The 20407-nt window shown below is 42.9% G+C and overlaps 1 protein-coding gene across 1 annotated transcript in view; it reads right to left on the bottom strand.

Annotated features, from left to right (window-relative positions):
• Positions 1-20407, bottom strand: part of CLRN1 (clarin 1) — a 46985-nt gene that overhangs the window by 8718 nt on the left and 17860 nt on the right. Inside the window, exon 2 of the mRNA XM_019967939.2 lies at positions 11502-11681. Within this exon, the coding sequence (XP_019823498.1) occupies positions 11502-11681 (180 nt within the window). The remainder of the gene's footprint in view (positions 1-11501; positions 11682-20407) is intronic.

The raw sequence follows: 20407 nt of genomic DNA, 5'->3' as shown, positions 1-20407 counted from the left end.
GTGGAGGACATCCTTATCACCAGAGATAGAGAATTCAGGGCCAAGATGCCTGTCTAAACAAAACTTGTAAGTTCTTCACCAATTTACTACCCCAAGCCCCAGCCACTTTGTCTTACTAATTTTTCACAAATTATTGTTTCTTTGTCTGAAAGATGTAAAAGCTGCCTGCTTGGGTCAGTTCTTCGAGTCTCATATGTTATGAGCTCTAGTACGAAATTAAATTTGGTCTTCTCTTGTTAATCTGCCTTTATCAATTTAATTATGAGACCAGACAAAGAACCTGGAAGGGAAGGGAGAAAAGTTTTCTGTACCTGCGATGGCAACTCTTAGAGGCATTCCCTTTCCTCCACAGCATGATAAATTGAAAATTTCCTTCTTTAAGGAGACTTCAGAGATGATACACGGTGGTAGGAAAACCACAGCTTTTCAGGTGTAAGTGCTAATTTTCTGTGAAATTATGTAATTTCATTAGAAAATCAGTTTTATTGGTGAGATCTCTGGCCATGATTTCTTCCCCAAAAGGAAACTGCTCCAGTTCCAGACTACTTTAGACACCAGTGGCTACCATCTAGACTAGTAAGGCAAGCTAATCCCTAAGAATAGATTGAGGTTATCATGAGAGCCATTTGGTCACGTGTTTCTAAATAGCAGGTGTGGATGAAGTTATAATACCAGTTGCTGTTCTGTTGCTCAGTCTTGTCCAACTCTTTGTGACCCAGTGGACTGAAGCCCACTAGGCTTCTCTGTCCTTCACTATCTCCCCAAGTTTGCTCAAACTCACATCCATTGAGTCGGTGATGCCATGCAACTATATCATCCTCTGTCACCCCCTTCTCCTTCTGCCTTCAATCTTTCCCAGCATCAGGGTCTTTTCCAATGGCTCTTCACAATAGGTGGCCAAAGTATTGGGGCTTCAGCCTCAGCATCAGTCCTTCCAATGAATATTCAGAGTTGATTTCCTTTAGGATTGACTGGTTTGATCTCCTTGCAGTCCAAGAGAGTCTCAAGAGTCTTCCCCAGCTCCACAGTTCAAAAGCATCAGTTCTTCAGCACTCATAATACCAGTTAGGTTCAGCTTTCCCCCTTCTTCTGTAATATATGTCTTCTGTCATAGAGAGTTGCAGAGCCCATATCTAACTTAAGTTTTAGAAATGTCACGTGAGTGAGAATGATTCATGCAAAGAAGAAATGGTCTTAAAACACCATGTTTGTCTAATCTAAATTGATTTTCAGAAAAGGAGATGGTCATTTGTTACTAGAAAATGTTCAGAGCTTATTCTGTTTTATTCATTTATTCAACAAATACTGGATGCTTACTGAACTATTCTAGGTACTGGGGATACAGCACTGAAAAAGCAGATGAGCAACTTCCCTGGTGGTCCAGTGGTTAAGACTCTGCATTTCCAATGCAGGGGACATGGGTTTGGTCCTCGGTCACAGAACGAAGATCCCACATGCCACATGGCATGGCCAAAAATAAATAAGATGCTATCTTCTATATCATAGTATCCCGACTCCCGCAAAAGCAGATGAAAATTCCTATCTTGATGGGATATGTATCTTAGTGATGGTGAGAATGGAGAGAGAGGCAATAACAAAATAAGTAAGTCCATTCTATAGTTTATCAGAGTGTGATGTGTACTAAAGAGAATAAAATAAAGCAGGGAAGAGAGATGGCCAGGGGAGGTCCCAGAGAGAAGATGACATTTCAGTGCCTCTTGATGATGTCAGGCAGTTAGATGACAGGTATTTGAGGGGAGGAGCATTTCAAACAGAAGGAACAGTGAATGCAAAGGAACCAGGTGGTTTTAGAAGAGAACCAGGCAGAGAGGAGTAAGACATGAGGCACGTGTGCGGTTTTTGTGGTGGGCAGAGCAAGTACTGCTTTGAAAGTTGTAGAAAGGACTTAGGTTTTGACTCTAAATTAAAAAGAGGGTGGGACTTTCCTGGTGGTCCAGTGGTTAAGAATCTGCCTTCCAATGCAGTGGACACGGGCTTGATCCCTAGTTGGGGAACTAAGATCTCACATGCTGTGGGACAGCTAAGTCCATATGCCACAACCACCTCTGAACTGCAATGAAGAGCCCAGTGCAGCCAAAATAAAAAACTTAAAAATAAATGAAACAGAGGGAAGACGTAAGTAACCATTCTGAACAGACAGGAGTCTTTTTGCAATTGTGTTAGGACAAGATTGAGGGTCTCCTTGCAGGAGATCACACACAGCCAGGCCCTGAGCTAAGTGATCTAAACAGCCCTTCTACTGCATCCTTACCATGAATGACCTAGAATGCAGTCCCCTCACTATGATTCTGGCCCTTCAGATGGTACCCTGCACATCTAGACAAAACTCCTTGCCCATTGCCATGACAGGCTGGCTAATATTACTTCTCTCCCTCCTGTGGTCTCCTTCCAAAGTATATGCTGAGAAACTCGTGGAATATTTTTGTTGCTGACTTTTCTTACAACCAATCCTATCCTCCTCAGGCTCTGTAGCTTTGATGCCTGGACATCCTTGATTTCTTTCTCAGACCCTGAACAACAGCTCCTCCATAAGGATTGATGTGGAAATAAGTTGCAGTTGGTTTTTCAACTAACAGTTGCAGAATAATATGCCCTAGACTTATTACAGGGCTTCCCATGTGGCACTAGTGGTAAATAATCTGCCTGCTAATGCAGGAGTTGAAGGAGATTTGGGTTCAATCCCTGAGTCAGGAAGATCCCTCAGAGTGGTAAATGGCAACCCACTCCAGTATTCTTGCCTGGAAAATTCCATGAACAGAGGAGCCTGACAGGCTACAGTCCACAGGGTCACAAAGAGTCAGATACAACTGAGCGACTTAGCTGGCGCACACACACACACAAACACACACACATATGCATACACAGGCTTGTTAGAGAGGCCAGGATATTATGAATCCTGAAACTGATCTATGACATAAGCATCTTTCTATTTCTGTACTGTTCTTTATTTTCCTGTCTTCATATTTTATATTGACTGTGCTTATTAATGTCCCATGCCATGGTTACAATTATCCTAATTAATTACTCCCATATTAGGAGCGTCCCCTTTTTAAAGAAAAGCGGTATTTTCATTGTTTGCCTTGATTGGTGTAACTCAAACATGATGCTGCATATAAGAGAAGATACAATAAGTACAATTTGCAGTAAGTCCACATTTTGATGGTTTTCATCACCTCTAAAAGGCATGAATCAATGCATTTTATAGCATCCTCAGAGAATATTCACTGAACTGCCTAGAATATTCTACCATGGGTCCTTGGCAAGTCTTCCATGTAACCTGCTTTCTTACATGCACATGGGAGTTAGACTCTCTATCATCAATTGGGAAATTTCTTGAATGGAATGTAGAAAAGGCATACACTTATATAGTCAGTTCTCCGGTGTGAAGCTACGGGTCTAGTTGCTTCCATGCTCCACTCCTTCTGTTTGGGTTCCCTCTATTTCTCTATCTCCTTTATTTGAGTACATTTATCTCTCTCCTACTATATTATGAACCTTGAAGGAAGGTTTTTTTCACCTTGTTTTCCCCATTCTGCCTTCCCTGGCCACACTCGCCTCCCTCTCATTGACTCTTGTGGGTGGCCTCCTTTTCACAAAGCTCACTGGTGACCTGTACTGGTTTTTTTTTTTTTTTTTTTTAACTTTTAATTAAAGTATAGTTGATTTACAATGTTGTGTTAGTTCCTGTCTGTGCTTAGTCACTCAGTTGTGTCCAACTCTTTGTGACCCATGGACTGTAGCCCGCCAGGCTCCTTTGTCCATGGGGATTCTCCAGGCAAGAATACCGGAGTGGGTTGCCACGTTCTCCTCCAGGGAATCTTCCTAACCCAAGGGTCAAACCCAGGTCTCCCACACTGCAGGCCGATTCTTTACTGTCTGAACCAGTGCTAGTTCCTAGTGTACAGCAAAGTAATTCAGTTACGTATATATATTTGTATATAGTCTTTTTCATATTCTTCTCCATTATGATTTATTACAGGATTTTGACTATAGTTCCGTGTACTATACAGCAGGACCTTGCTGTTTATCTATTTTATATATGGTTATATATATATATATAGTATTATATTTATTAAATATAGTTTATTTATTTTATATATAGTTAGTATCTATTAATCGCCACTCCTAATTTATCCCTCCCCCTACACCTTCCCCCTTTGGTAACTATGAGTTGGTTTTCTGTTGTTGACCTGTACACTTGAAACTTTCCCATCTTGTAGCCTCCAGGATACCACATCTCCTGATTTTCCTTCTTCATCTCCAGAGAGGCCTGGTCAGTATCCTTTCCTAGCTCCTCCTCCTTCTCAACCCCAGAACCAACTGATGGGATTGGCCCTAGGCCAATTTTTCTGTATCTACATTCTCTTTCTAGATGATCTCATCCATTTTCATTGCTTTGAATAATATGTATATCCTGACAACTCCTAAATTTATGTTTTTTGTCTAGACCTCTTCTCTAAGTTCCAGACTCATATACCTGACTATCTACTCGACATGTCCTCTTGAACATCTCATAAGATCTCAAACTTGATGGGCCCTAAATAGAATTCTTGATTTCTAATGCTAAGCTCCTCTCCCCACCACTTTTTTGCCCTGAACTCTAAGCCTGTTCCACCCCCAACTTATTCATCTTGGTTAATGCCACCACTGTCTACTAATTGCTTAAGCTGCCTGCAAAACATTTTGGATCTACTTTCAAAATGTTTTTAGAATCCATTCATCTCTCTCTATCTCCGATGCAATAGCCTACTCTTTCACCAGACATTTCTTAAAAGGTAAATCAGCTATCAGACAGCTTCTTAAGGCCTTTCAAAAAAGCTTCTCTGTGCAATTAGAATCAATTCTAAAAGACTTACAGTGGCTTTTGAGGTCTGACATTAACTGATGTTAGCTGATCTCTCTAATTTCTTTCTTTCTTTCTTTCTTTTTTTTGGCCATTTTCCCCTCACTGCCTACCCTCTAGTCGCATGGGCTTTCTTTCAGTGCCTACAGCAAGTTGGCCTCTTTCCCTAGCATCTCCTCTTGTGTGTTTTCTCCTCTCCTTGGGAAATTCTCTGAGGGTTCTCAGCTTTGTATCTTTAGAACTCAGCTACCTGGAGAAGCCTTCACCAACCACCGTATTAAGACTTGATCTCCCCTCCCCTTCATTCTCCATCATGGCAGTCTGTTTATCACCGTTTTTGTGATTATTGTGACCTTTAATTCCCTGTGTACACTTCTGTTGAACCTCCCACTAGATGGTTGGCTCCACGAGGGCAGGACAGTATGCCTGTGAATTGTGGTAACACCAGCACCCACTCATAATGGCTGGTTCATGGCGGCTACCAGTCAGGGTTTGTTGAATAAATGAAACATAGGCACCTGTATCAGTGGTTCTTACACTGGTCACACATTAGAATCCCCTGTTCAGTTCAGTTCAGTCATTCAGTCATGTCCAACTCTTTGCAACCCCATGGACTGCAGTACGCCAGGCTTCCCTGTCCACTCAAGCTCATGTCCATCGAGTCAGTAATGCCATCCAACCATCTCATCTTCTGTCGTCCCCTTCTCCTCCTGCCCTCAATCTTTCCCAGCATCAGGGTCTTTTCCAATGAATTAGTTCTTTGCATCAGGTGGCCAAAGTATTGGAGTTTCAGCTTCAGCATCACAGTATTCAGGACTGATTTCTTCTACGATTGACTGGTTTAATCTCCTTGCAGGCCAGGGGACTCTCAAGAGTCTTCGCCAACACCACAGTTCAAAACCGTCAATTCTTCAGTGCTCAGCTTTCTTTATAGTCCAATTCTCACATCCATACATGACTACCGGAAAAACCATAGCTTTGGCTAGATGGACCTTTATTGTAAAGTAATGTTTCTGCTTTAGGAACCTTTAAAAAGACCAGTGCCCAGCCTCCATCACCAGAGATTCCAATTTAATTAGTGTGGTGTTGGATCCAGCATCCTTATATTTAGAACTTTTTTTTTGGCTGCTCTGAGTCTTCATTGTGGCATGCAGACTTTCTCTAGTTGTGGTGAAAGGGCTTCTCATTGCCATGCATGGGCTCCTCTTGTTGCAGAGCATGGGTGCACAGGTTCTGTAGTTGCAGGATATGGGCTTCTCTTGTTAGCCCTGAGGCATGTGCGTTCTTAGTCGCCAACCAGTGATTGAACCTGCATCCCCATTATTGGAAGGTGGAGTCTTAACCACTGGACCACCAGGGAAGTCCCAGTATATTTAGAACTTTCTTCTGGTGATTCTAATACACCGTCCCAGAAGAGAATCACTGTCCAAAATGCACTATGCATGTGTGTTAAATTGCTTCAGTCATGTCCAGCCCTTTGTGACCCTATGGCCTGTAGCCTGCCAAGCTCTTCTGTCCATAAGAGTCTCCAGGCAAACATACTGGAGTGGGTTGCCATGCCCTCCTCCAGGGAATCTTCCCAACCCAGGGATCTAACCTGTGTCTCTTCCATCTCCTGCATTGGCAGGTTGGTTCTTTACCACTGGCCCTTCCTGGGAAGCCCCAAAATGCACCGTGGGAGACCACTAAGAAATCTAGTGTTATATCTCAGATCTAGGCTATAATTGACAAGATGAGAAAAACCAAATTAACTGACTTGGGTGGTTTCATGAGAGAATGATAATAGGAGACTGAGGATCGTGAGCTGGACTGGAGGCCATGAGAAGTGGGAGGCACTTCTGGTCCAGGATGGCACCAGGATTCTGGACCCTAAAGACAAGCAAGCTGTGGTGACTGCACCATTGTTGGCCTCATCCAGAGCTTGGCTCCCTTTCCTTCTCTCCCCAGAGGGTCTGGCATGCAGCACATCAGGACACACTAGGAGATGCTCACAGCATTGTTACTCCGGGCAGCGTGCAAGGTCCCAGACAGACAAGCAGAAAGAGCTCTTTTCCCTCTCCTTCTCCTGTCTTCACACCTCAGGATGCCAAGTCTGGGGTTCTCACCCAGCAGGGAGGTGGACAGCTGAAGAAATAGCCCTGGCATGACATAGCACAGGGAAGGGGGGATCCTGGGGAAGCCAGGGTGAGCTAGAGGAGAAGAAAAAAAGGGAGGAAGGAGCTTTTCTCTGCTGGCTGTGAGGGAGGCCACCTGGGCAGAGAAACAGGGGAGGCCACTCAGCAGAAGGGAGCTGCCCCGGGGGAGGAGTCTCTAGTGACGTGTGACCCCTACCGCCCCACCCCAACCCCTGCACCCTAGGGCACTAAGGGACTCCTCCCCCAGTACAAGCTCCAGCCTCTGAGTGTATGTTCCAGTGGCTCACATTCTGAGTGTCTGTGATTAAGGGCTGTGAAATCCCCATCTTTCCACAAGTAGGGGTTAAACCTGGGAGTCGCTGTGACTGTTATAGCTTTAGAGAAACTTTTCCAAACCTCCAGGGACTTCCGGGTACTATAGGTAGACCAAACAGAATGGAGTAGTTAGTCTGTGATTCAAGAATGGCCTGTTACCTCTAGAGGTCACAAAGTGTCAGTGCATCTGACTGTCACACATGTTTTGTTGTCATGCACAGTATTTTAAAAATTGTTGAAAATTTTGGCATTTCAAAATAAGAAATTGGGGACTTCCCTGGTAGTCCAATGATTAATAAGACTGCATTTCCAATGCAGGGGGCATGGCTTTGATCCCTCTTCTGGGAACTAAGATCCCACATGCTAATGGTTGGGCCAAAATGTAAATAAATAGATAAATCCCATTGAAAAACAAGAATTTGGGACTTTAAGAAAGCAGATAATCTGGCAACATAGGGCGTTTATCCTCTGCCAGAGGCCAGTCTGTAGCTGGTTCATTCCTTTCTCCCCCTCTTCTTTCTCTCATCCACAAAACTTCATTGAGCACCTGCTTTTGCAATAAGTTCAAGGATAAATCCAATACAGTATAAGCACAGGGCCTGTGTTCCCGCATATATTTCTGGGCTCAGGCTTTCTTTGGATTGGACTCGGCCAAAAGCTGAGATAAGAACTGGGACTTGGATTAAATTCTGCATCCTTCTGAGTCATCCTGCTTTTCAAATACCGTTAGTTCGGTCGTCCATTAGAACTGTCAAATAATTTGTCTTCCAAATGGGCTGTTCTCAGTTTTCATTCAGAAGCCGGAGTGTGAGATAGCTGTGCCACTTAATAAGCTGCTGTGTCTCGGCGTCAGACCAACTCTTCTTTCCTCTACCCTGTGATGCTGGGTCCAGACTCCCCACACTCGGACTCTGCCTTGTTGGCTGCCTCCTGTTCTGCCCACAGGGAGAGGAGCAGGCAGGGAAGAGAGGTCTGGCTGGTCTTGTCGTGGGCTAGCACTGTGCCAGGCAGCAACTGGGGAGTTCCCAAGCTCTTGCCACACTCCCAGAGCTGCCCTCTGGTGTCGCGTGAGAGTGACATCTCCTCAAGGGACAGTGCCACCTCCTCAGAGGGCTGAGACCCAGTGCCCTTGTGCCTCTCCTCCAGCCTCAAGGTTCTGGTAACCCTAAACTCTTCCCTGGGTTCTCTAAGCCGTAGGGATGGCCACTGCTATCTGACATTGCCATCTCTGACTTACCTCTGGGTCTCCTTTTTTTCAGTCCTCCAATGTCTGCATAATCAACTCCCTATAGCCCTGGTTCTCAAACCTGAGCTTTCAGCAGAGTCATCTGGTGTGCATGCTCAGTCACGTCCAACTCTTTGGGACTCCATGGACTGTGGCCCACCAGGCTCCTCTGTCCATGGCAAGAATACTGGCGCAGGTTGCCATCTCTACATCCAGGGGATCTTCCCGACTCAGGGATCAAACCCAGTCTTTTGAGTCTCCTGCAGTGGCGGGCAGATTCTTTACCACTGTGCCACCTGGGAAGCTGTGAGTCACCTGGAGGGCTTGCTAAAACACAGATTGCTGGGCTCCACTCCAGAGTGTCTGATTCAGGAAGTCTAGGGTGAAGTCAGAGAATTTGCTTTTCTATCAAGTTCCCAGGTGATGCAGATGGTACTGGTCTGAGGCCTCCACTTGAAGAACCACTGCAGAACATTATGTTCCCTCTGATAAGTTAGTATGTATCCTGTGGTCTAGTTGGCCCTTGGCTGATGCAAGGAGTTCCACTAAAATAGCACACCATCCAGATCTGCCAGTTTGGTTTGCTGTGTGGGGTGGGAGTGAAGTAACCCCAATACCCACTTTTAGCCTGGCCTTCCCTTGGGATTGAATCACTGTCTTTGTCTGTCTGTCTGCACCTTGTACCTGTGTTCTTGCTCCTCAGCCCTGATTGCAAAGGCCTTAGCCTCCCTTTAAACTGTTCTATCCTATCTCTCTGGAGCCTGTCCCACCACCTCTATGGGCCTCCTCTGCTAATTCTGTCCCATTCGAGTTCTGATTTCTCTGACCTGTGCTGTTTACGTGCCCAGCTTCACATCTCTTTCTGGACTTGCTTTTGCCAAGTCAGTGAATATGTACTGAATTGTTTGCTGTGTGCAGAGCCCCATGCTGGAGGCTTTTGTGAGAGTACCAAAGATGGGAAGGACTTAGACACTGCTGTCATAGGGTAATCATTGCTGCACGATTGAAACTGTATTGTTTACTTGTGAAAACTATGGAAACTATCTTAGCAGAACCCTCACTAGAGAGAGAACTACTTCAGTTGGGTAAATAATTTGATTAGCAAGATGTAGAGGGGGTAAAGGGCTTCCCAGATGGCTCAGTGGTAAAGAATGCCTGTGGTGCAAGGGACCTGAGTTCGATCCCTGCATTGGGAAGATTCCCCTGGCAACCCACTCTAGTGTTCTTGACTGAGCAACATACACGCATGCATGTTGAAAGGGGGTAAGACCCCAAGAAGTTGAGACAGGCTGAGACCTAGGACATTTTACTAGAGTGTTAACACCTGGACAAATATCTCTTTGAGAGACAGGATGTGAAGAAACTCTAAGGAACTAAAAATCAGTGCATGCATGGGCAGTTGGGGCAAATTATGAACAGTAAAATACAAAAAAGGCCAACGCTCAGCTGCCACTTCTGAGTTTCAGGGAACAAAAGCAGGGTACTCCTCTTGACCCCTGCACACAGCACCCTGAGGAGGTGGGAAGAGCACTTAGGCCACCTCTCCAGCCTGACCCACAGATCTGCCTCCCCCCGCAAACCTCATCCCATTTAAGAAACCAGCTCCCCGTAAACTCAGGGAGCAAGCAAGGACACCTGTTACTTTTCTTTACTCCCTCATGCTTCAGCACAAGTCCCCATAAAGCCTTGCCTGGATGCCTCCTCTGGCCTCTGAGCAATCTCCATTGATTAAGAAGCCCAAGAGCCCAGGGCAGTAACAAACTGTGCTCAGGTTATCATGGAGAGAGGCTGGTATACTGCTTTCTAAGATGAGTGAGCATCTGTTAACTGCACGGGTTTGTTTGATAGAGAAGGAGCTGTGCAAGTTGGTGAACAGAGTTGAATTGTGCAAGGAGAAGGGAGTGGTGTCAAGAGAGAGAAGGGGCCTGGGGGCTGGAGGCTGGGATGGGGAGCTGGCAGCCAAAGGGAAAGCTGCAGAGGAGAAGGAAAGAGTCTAATATGGATCTTCAATACAGCGTTTGCTAGTGTGAGCTGTATTCTGTCTTGTCTCTCTGTGAAATCACTAATAAAATTACTCGCTTCCTGGGGACAGGACAAACACTGAGTCTCTGCGAGTTTGGAGTGGAGTGAAATCAGAGACCTCCCATAGAACAGCGGTGCATATGAGCTAGACTCCTTTGATTTTCTCATCTTTATCTTCCTCTTCCTTGTAAATATATTGGAAACATCCTGTGCCATGAACTGGGTTTTATATTGTTTCCCATCAGCCTTGGTTATTGAGTAGGATGTTTATTGATGAACTAATTTCTGGGTTTAGAGTTTTATTTGTTCAGATACACCTCCGTAGGCTACACAAAGTCCCTGTAGGCCTGAATATGGCCACTCATGTGTGGGGGTACACTGGCTCTTTACCCTTTTTTGATGCCTTGTATTTATTTTTCTGATTATGAATAGATACATGCATATTACCAAACATTTGGAAATTAAAAAGTATGAGAAAAATGAAAACCACTCATAATTTTACTGCTCAGAGATTACCACCAACAGAATAGACTGTCTCTCTCTCTCTATATATATATACATACACATATGTGGGGGGCGGGGCTATATATATGGAGAGTCTATATATATGTATACATTCCCTATATTTATATAGGAAATCAAATTAAGTTTATCTTTATAAAATCTTATATACAGCTTTTCCACTTTTTGATATGAGCATTTGTTCTTTCGATTACATCTTCTTCAAAACAATTTAATGCCAGCTAGTTGGATAGACTACCGTCAGGAATTTGTTGGCTCCCCTCTTGTTGGATAATTATACGTTTCTCCGTCTTTTGCTTTCATAAATACCGCCACAGTGAACATCCACATATATGTACTGTCGTTTTACATGTGGGTAGGTGTATCTTTTGTACACTGACAAGCATATTTGTCTTCAGAGGTAGAATTTTGTACTCACCTGAAATGAAGCTCAAGAGATACAACCCCAGTGGACCATGCAGAGTTTCAAAGGGCTTGCCAAAAGCATTGTACATGAAGAAGGCTGTCCCCACCAGGGTTAAAACGATAAGGATTGTGGAGAAGAGAATGACATTGACGTGAATACTGACTGGGATAGCTTTGAGCAAATCTGGGAAAACTGAAGACAAAACAAAGATTGGGAAAAATTTCATCAGTGGTCATTTGCAAGTGTAATTTAAAAGATTAAATCCCTCTTTTTTCACTTCAACAGTCCCTAAAATCCTTCAGATGAATACATTCTCACTTACTCATTTACAAGGGATTTACAAAAAGGTTTAAACATGGTATTATTTTATAGAACTCACCAGTAAAAGCTAGCAGTGGGGAAAATTTGAGGGATTTTTTTTGCCCTTGGTCATATATAATTACTTAAGTGAACAAGTGCTAGTCTTATAACCAAAACCTATACATTTTGATGACCAAACTTTTAAAGACATTTCTCCGTAGCCTTTTTTTTTTTTTCGATCTATCTTAACTCGTAATGACATTTTCAGAACTGGGAGAGTTAAACCATCAGGAGATTTTTATACTTCCTTTGCTACAAAAAAAAAAAAAAAAAATCTAGTCCACACCAAGATTAAAGAATGAGGTATTTTCAGTTGACTTCAATATTTTGATGTAGCACAAACTGTGGGAAAATAATTTCTGGTGATACAAGAAATATTTTCCATTTAGAAAACATGCCAAATCTATTTCTAGATTTTGTGTTCAGGGCAAGTTTTTCTTGTTTGCAGAGGAAATGAAATACTTCATAAATGTAGCATTTCTCTTATCTGGTAAGGCATCAGCTTGCTTAGCATCAGCAAACCAGGCAAAACCAATCTGGATAAGTTTAGTCTAGTCCACAAACTTGATTTATTGAACACCTACTGTGTGCCAAACATTGTTCTAGGTGCTAATAGAGCCATAAAATAAAACAAGGTCCCTGTTGTCTTGTGGAGTTTATAACCTAACGGGAGTTGATAGATAAATAACAGATAAATAAATGAATGTGATAGTTTATTGCCAAAGAAGGCCCCCATCAATTCCTTGCCTCTTTTTACATATATGTTACTTCCCCTATAAGAGGTAGAATTTATTCCTCAGTCCCCTTGAACCTGGGGGACTGCTCTATGACCATTTGAATATGGCAGAGCTTCCCAGGTGGCATTAATGGTAAAGAACCCGCCTGCCAACGCGGGAGACATAAGAGACGTGGGTTCAGTCTCTAGGTCAGGAAGATTTCCTGTAGAAGGAAATGGCACCCACTCCAGTATTCTCGCCTGGAGAATTCCATGGACAGAAGAGCCTGGTGGGCTACAGTCCCTGGGGTTGCAAACAGTCAGACACAACTAAAGCGACTTGGCACACACCCAGAAGCACATCATGCCACTTTCAGGCCTGGTCTATAAGAGGACCAGTCATTTCCACTTCTTTCCGTTTGGAGGCTTGAGCTGCCGTGCAGGAAGTCCAGTTCTCTGCTGGGAAAAGAGACCACCCAGAGGAGCACCAGGGCACCAGACACAGGAGGAAAGAATCCTACACATCCAGCCCAGAAAAGCCTCCAGGTGACTCCAGCCTCAGCTGCTGTTCAACTGCAGCAGAGAGAGACCCAATCAAGAGCTGTCCCAGCTGAACTGGTACATTTTTGTTTTAAGCCCCTGAGCTTTGAGCAGCTATTGCACTGGGAACAAGACACTTTCAGATAGTGATAATGCTATGGAGATATAAAAGAGGGTGATGGGATTTTGAGTGATGGATAAGTGGATGGGGGTGGTCAGGAAAGTGACACCAGAGCTGACACCTGAATGTTGAGAGGGAGGTGGCTATACAGAGATCTGGGGAAGAGCAATCCAGGGGAAAGGAACACAGCTGAAGCGGAAGGGAGCCAGTGCAGATTCCTGGTGAATGAGGTTGAGGCAGAAGTGGGGTTGCTAGGCTGGGATCAAATTGTTACACCTGCTAGCTCCTGGTCTGTTGACCATGGTAAGGGGCGGGGGATGGTCTGCCCTTATGCTAAATTCATTTGGAAGCCACTGGAGAGTTTTAAGTAGGAGAATGACATAATCTACTCCAGGATGTAAAACAATAGCTCTGGGGCTTCCCTGGTGGTCCACTGCAATACAGGGGACACCAGTTCAATCCCTGGCATGGGGAGACCCCACATGCTGCGGAGCAAATAAGCTCGTGTGCCTCAACGACTGAGTCTGAGCTCTAGAGCCTGGGAGCCACAAGTAATGAAGCCCGTGCACCCAGAGCCCATGCTCTGCAACATGAGAAGCCACTGCAATGAGAAGCCCGAGCAGTGCAACTAGAGAATAGCCCCTGCTTGCTGCAATTAGAGAAAAGCCCACCTGCAGCAAGCAAGACCCAGCACAGCCAAAACTGAAAAAAACAAATCTTCCTAAAAAAGAAGATTGCTCTGCCTTGCAGAGTCATGAGTCTAAGGGGGGGAAAGAAGGGGGAAGGGTACATGTGGAAGCTGGGATCCATGAGGATGGATTTGGGGCGATGATAAGAGATGGAGGCCTGGCCCAAGGCATAAGTGGCAAAGACCGTGAGAGGTTGTCAGATTTGTATTGTATTTTGGAGACAGAAGATAGACTTGATGAAAGTAGAAATTGAGGATAACTCCTGTAGTAACTGAATAAACGGTGATGCTATTAAGTGGAATAGACCAGTAGAAGGAGCAGGTTTGGCCATTGGGGTGAGCAGTGATGCAAGAGTTCTATTTTAAATATTTGAAGTTTGAGTTGCATTTAAGCTATCCTAAGTAGAGACAACAAATAGGTTGTATGTATCTGGAGGTCTAGGAAGCAGGCAGAGATATTGAAGGAGGTGAAACTAGGGTGAGGAAAGCAAGGTGTCTAGAGCAAAAAGGAAAGCTTAAGGAGATAGTGACACTCTGGGGCCAACCCTGTACTTGCACGAACCCAGGGTAGATGTCTCATTAACTTCTATGACCAAGGTGTCTTCATGGCCTCACCCTAGTCCTGGCCCTGGTCATTAAAGCCAGGGGAATGGCTATCACTTGTGGAGAAGCTATAGTTAGAGGAAAGATGGACTCAGGAGAGGAAGAGAGTTTATGAGTTAGGAGCAAATTCACAGATTGAACAGCAGGGAAGCCAAGGGAAGAAAATGTCTCAAGGAGGAAGTGGTCAGCTGTGCAAATACAGGTCCTGTGGCCACAGTGCTGTGCTCCTGATCATGTGTCCGAAAGCGACCAGGAGAAGGAGGTGCATTGGTTCAGAACAAACCCTTCACCACTTGTAAGATATAACTCACAACATACGGACATGCATGAAACATGCTTAGTGCTATCAGAGAGGGAGCATCCTCTTCACGAGTACAGACAAGGTCATTTTTTTAAGCATAAAAATCTACCTTCTATTTATGGGCTTCCTTGGTTGTTCAGGTGGTAAAGAATCTGCCTGCAATGCAGGAGACTCGGGTTCGATCCCTGGGTTGTAAAGACTCCCTGAAGAAGGAAATAGCAACCCACTCTAGTATTCTTGCCTGGAAAATTCCATGAACAGAGAAGCCTGGAGGGCTACAGTCCATAGGGTCACAGTCAGACAAGACTGAGTGACTTAACACTACTACTGCCTTTTAGGTAAAATGAAGCAAATTCTGAAATGCCATAATGTAAAACCCCAAGAATAGACTAACCCGTAAACATTGCTTTACCATGACATTTAAGTAATTGCTCTGTAACTGAAAAGCAGACACACAAAAAGGAGAGAGTACTTATACTTAAAGATGCTCATGTTCATTTGTCACTCTAAACAAAAAAAGTTCATGTTTTTAAATATCATTTTGGAAATTCAGTCACTGTGAACCAACCCCTCAGCGTATCAATAAAAATTAATGTATCTGGGGAAAATAGGTGAAGGATACCGGAAATGATAGTACTCTCTGCACCGTCATTGCAACTTTCTATGAGTCTAAAATTGTACCCTCGCTGGTATTCTCTGAGTCCTCACTCAGGAGTCCTGGGCAGGTCATTTGAACTGAGGTTTACTTACACAATGTTTCCTTTACAATCTCATAATAAGAGGGGAAAAAAGTGAAAGTGTTAGTTGCTTAGTCATGTCTGACTCTTTGCAACCCCATTGACTATTAAGCCCGCCAGGCTCCTCTATTCACGGGATTTCCCAGGCAAGAACACTGGAGTGGGTTCCCTTCTCCAGAGTATTTTCCTAATCAAGGGATCAAACCTGGGTCTTCTGTATCACAGGCAGATTCTTTACCATCTGAGCCACCTGGGAAACCCCATAATAAGAGAAAATGAAAGAAAGTGAAGTCGCTCAGTCGTGTCCGACTCTTTGCAATCCCATGAACTGTAGCCTACCAGGCTCCTCCCTCCATGGCTCCTCCCTCCTCTTACTCCAGGCAAGAGTACTGGAGTGGGTTGCCATTTCCTTCTCCAGGGGATCTTCCCGACCCAGGGATCAAACTCGGGTCTCCCAAATTCCAGGCAGACGCTTTAACCTCTGAGCCACCAGGGAAGCCCCATAATAAGAGAAATGCACATTAAATCTGTGAGATACCATTTTCCACAAATCATATTTACAAAGATGAAAACATATAGCGATAGACTGTGTTAGTTAAGACGTAGGGAAATGGAGTCCTTTCTGTACTTTTCTTAGGAGTATAAATTGATATGGCTTCCTTTGGGGCTTTACATGACTGTAAAGAATTAAAATACATGTATCCTTCGCTCAGCACTTTACTTCCAGGAGTTTATCCTATGGATGCTTTGTGCATGAATTCAATAGAATGTCATAAGGATATTCATGGCAGCATTTTTTAAATTTATTAATTTTTAATTGAAGGATAATTGCTTTACAGAATTTTGTTGTTTTCTTTCAAACATCAACATGAATCAGCCATAGGTGTACATATAATGGCAGCATTTTTTTTTTTGTAAAAACAAAAGGTGGGAAATTATTTGCATGTCTATCAGTATGGCATCCATACAATGGAATGTAAGTCAATGATTTCAAACAATGAAGCGAATCTTTAAGAACAGGTATGGACTTATCATTAAAATGTGATGTGTGATGAAAAAAACACACCGAAGGAGAAAGTGCCTGATTCTGTCATTTGGGGAAAAGCCAAAGGAGGATGTATATAGAAACAAGTAATAAGTATTTCACATATCTGATTTAATTCAACGATGCCATGGTATAGGTACCATTATTAGTTTTTTTCCTCTAGCAAATAGTTTCCTCTCTTTCCCAGAGGAAACATCTGGGACTCAGATGTAATGTGCCCAAGGTTTTTATTTAGTGAGTTGCAGAGACTTGAACTCATGTCCACTCTTATTCACCAGGCTAGAGCCTTGGGGACAGGCATGCTTGTCTAGGCAGAGACTATTTCTAAAAGATTACACGTGAAACTGGTAGCATTGCTTCTGGGCCAGGAGACTGAGAGATTTTTCATTATGTACCTTTTAAAAACATAATTTTTATTTACTTATTTATTTTTGGCTGGGATGGGTCTTTGTTGCTGTGTGGGCTTTTCTCTAGTTGCGGAGAGTGGGGGCTACTCTCTAGTTGCGGTGTGTGGGCTTCTCCTTGCAGTGGCTTCTCTTGTTGGGGCGCATGGGTGGTAGGGCACCAAGCTTCAGTAGTTGTGGCACACGAGCTCAGTGGTTGTGGTTCCCAGGCTCTAGAGCACAAGCTCAGTAGTGTGTCACACCAGCTCAGTTTCTCCATGGCATGTGGGGTCTTCCCAGTTCAGGGATCAGACCCATGTCTCCTGAATTGGCAGGTGGATTCTTTACCACTGAACCACCTGCAAAGTCCCCATGATATTCCTTTTAGTTCCGTTTGGAAAAAAAAAATTTACCACTCTGCATGCATTATCTATTCAATAAATACATAAATATTAAAAACAACACAAAAGGATAAATGAAGACAAAAAGTTCCCATGACTGCTCTAGATTAAAAGAGACTTTAGGAGATACACTAACCAAATGCAATGTGTGGGTATTGTTTGCGATTTGAACAAAACTTTGTAAAAGACATTTTTGAAATAACCAAGGAAAATTGACAGTGGACTGAGTTTTAGATATTACACAACTGTTATTGATGTTGTTGGTTATGTTAAAGGTGTTGTGATTGTGTTTTGAAAAGTTCTTATTAATTAGAAATTGGATGGCTGGATAGATAGACAAAAATAAAATAAGAAAATGCCTCTGCTTTGTTTGGAAGATGGAGGCACACGGGGTGTTGAAATGCTGAGCCTGGGTTGTTAGTGATTGTACTGGTCCATGCTGCCCTGTGTTCTGAGGGCACAGAGTGAACCAGCTGGTCTGTGATCACTTGCCCTCCCAAAATTCCAACTTCTGAGACATCTCAATCAATCTGACCTGCTATTCTGTTGCTTTGGTTTTGACCAGCAGTTATCAAAAACCTTGGTTGCTTCTATCTCTGCACTTGTAGAATAAGTAGCAACCTCCTCATGTCTGACGGGGCAGGTAGGTGAAACCTGTTTGAAAATGGAGGGTTATTACCAAATCGAAACAAAGGCAGAAGAAATTGTACTGATTTGCCTCCTGGAAAGAAAAGCCAGAAGCTAAAGTCAATATCACGTGGAGCATGTTAATTCTTACGAAGTCTCTTAAAATTCCTACAGTTGTGAGAAAGTTACCCAGGAGGGCACTAATCCCTGCTTATTATGCTTACATCTTATCAAGTTTCTTTGTTTGATAAAAATTCCCTGAGGTCTATAATGACCAATCAGAGCTCTGATAACAACTCTCCATTTTCCAACCAACACTAATCTGACTTTTCCTTTGCTGAAGATGAGAGCAGACCATTCAAATAAAAATTGGAAGTTGTCACTTTAATGATAGTGGATATTTTGTGTCCAGGAGGTAGATTTGTTCCTCTTTCCATTCTTTGAGGTGTAGGATTACAACACAGAAGAAGGATTTGAACATGTTGATCTCCGGAGGGGCTGTCATTAATCCAGCAAGTCACTTCTGGCCTCGAGAAATTACTTGATTAGCTGTTGACAAGTGAAAGGGAGTTATTTATGAAAACGGGCAGCCGATGCCATATTAATAGCACAGGCTTGGTCTGTGGGTTCAGCATTACTCTCCCTCTCTTTCATTCCCTTATCACTGATTTCCTCCATCTGTCTATGACTCCGTGTGTCTAGGTCTCCTCATCCTTCAACCATCCAAACCCCTAAGTACCCTTCCTTTTTTCACCAGACTTCTTCAAAGAGAAATATGTGAGTAATAAAAATACGAATAAAAATAACAGTCAAATAATTATATGGCATTTGCTGTGTGCCACATGCTTTAGGTATATCGCATAAATCAGCATACTTAATACAATATAAAGAAAGTACTATTATATGCTCAGTGTATAGATTTAAAAAAAAAGAAGGCATAGAGAAGTAAGTTGTATAAAGTCACACAGTGGCCTCACTGCCTTTACTTTTACTTTGCCCTCTATTGTCAAGATTAAATAAAATTAATACAGTAAAAAATTCTTTTTAATGTAATTTTGTGCATTTTGACAAATGCTTGCAATCATGTAACCACCACCGCAATCAATTATCAGAACTATTCCACATTTCCCCAAACTTCCTGCTTCCCCTTTGTAGTCAACCCATCCCCCATACAAAGCTCCTGAATGTGTGACTTTATAAGAAACTGCCAAGTGTTTTCCACAGTCGCTGTACCATTTCACTTCCTACCCACCATGCATGAGAGTCCCAGTTGTTCTCCTTTCTTGGGGACACTTGGCAGGTTTTTTTAAATTGTAGTCATTTAATAGAAGTGTAGTTTATCTTGTAGCTTTAATTAGTATTTGCCAAATGACTGATGATGTTGAGCATCCTTTTGTGAGTTATTTGCCTTCTATATATCTTTTTTTTGTTGTTGAAGTGTCTGTTCATATCTTTTGTGTGTGCATTTTTTACTGAATTGTTTATTACTGTTATTATTGAGTTTCAAGAATTCTTTCTGTGTGCTGGATACAAGGCATTTATCAGATAAGTAATTCACAAATATTTTCTCTGAGTCTGTGGTTTGTCTTTTCATTCTTTTATCAGTGTCTTTTGAAGAGCAGTCCTTATTTTAAAGAATTCCAATTTATCATTTTTTTTCTTTTATATATCATGTTTTAGATGTTAGATCTGCAAGGTCACAAATAATTTCCCCTATGTTTTCCTTCTAGAAATTTTTTAGTTGTAGGTTTGCAGTTAAGTCTACGATCCATTTTAAGTTATTTTTTGTGTATGGCCAAGGTTAAATTTTTTTACATATGAATACCTAGTGTTTCAAGACTTTAAAAGCTGACCATAGACTTAACATATGACCCAGCAATCCTATTCCTAAATGTTTACAATGGCTTTATTTATATTTGTTAAAAACTGGAAACATTTTAATATCCATCAACTGGTGAATGGACAAACTGTGGCCTGTCCGTAAAATAAGCGACCCCATGGACTGCAGCCTGCCAGGATCCTGTCCATGGGATTTTCCAGGCAAGAATACTGGAGGGGGTTGCCACTTATTTCTCCATAGTAATACAAAGGCATGGACTATTGGTGTGCATGATAGCAAAGGTGGATCTGAAATGTGTTATACTAACTGAAAGTAAGTGAATTCGAAAGGCTGCATATTGTATGATTCCATATAGATGACATTCTGGAAAAAGCAAAATGATAAGGACAGAAACGATAAGGATCATTGGTTACCCAGGGTTAGGGGTGGGGAGGAGACTGACCACAAAGGGGCATAAGGGAAACTTGGGGGGTAATGAAAATGTTCTATATCTTGATTGTGCTGGTATTAACATGCCTCTATGCCTCTCAGAATTCATAGACCTGTACACCTAAAAA

This window comes from Bos indicus, chromosome 1, assembly GCF_029378745.1.
Source record: "Bos indicus isolate NIAB-ARS_2022 breed Sahiwal x Tharparkar chromosome 1, NIAB-ARS_B.indTharparkar_mat_pri_1.0, whole genome shotgun sequence".
NCBI lineage: Eukaryota > Metazoa > Chordata > Mammalia > Artiodactyla > Bovidae > Bos > Bos indicus.
This window is presented reverse-complemented; position numbering and strand designations above follow the sequence as displayed.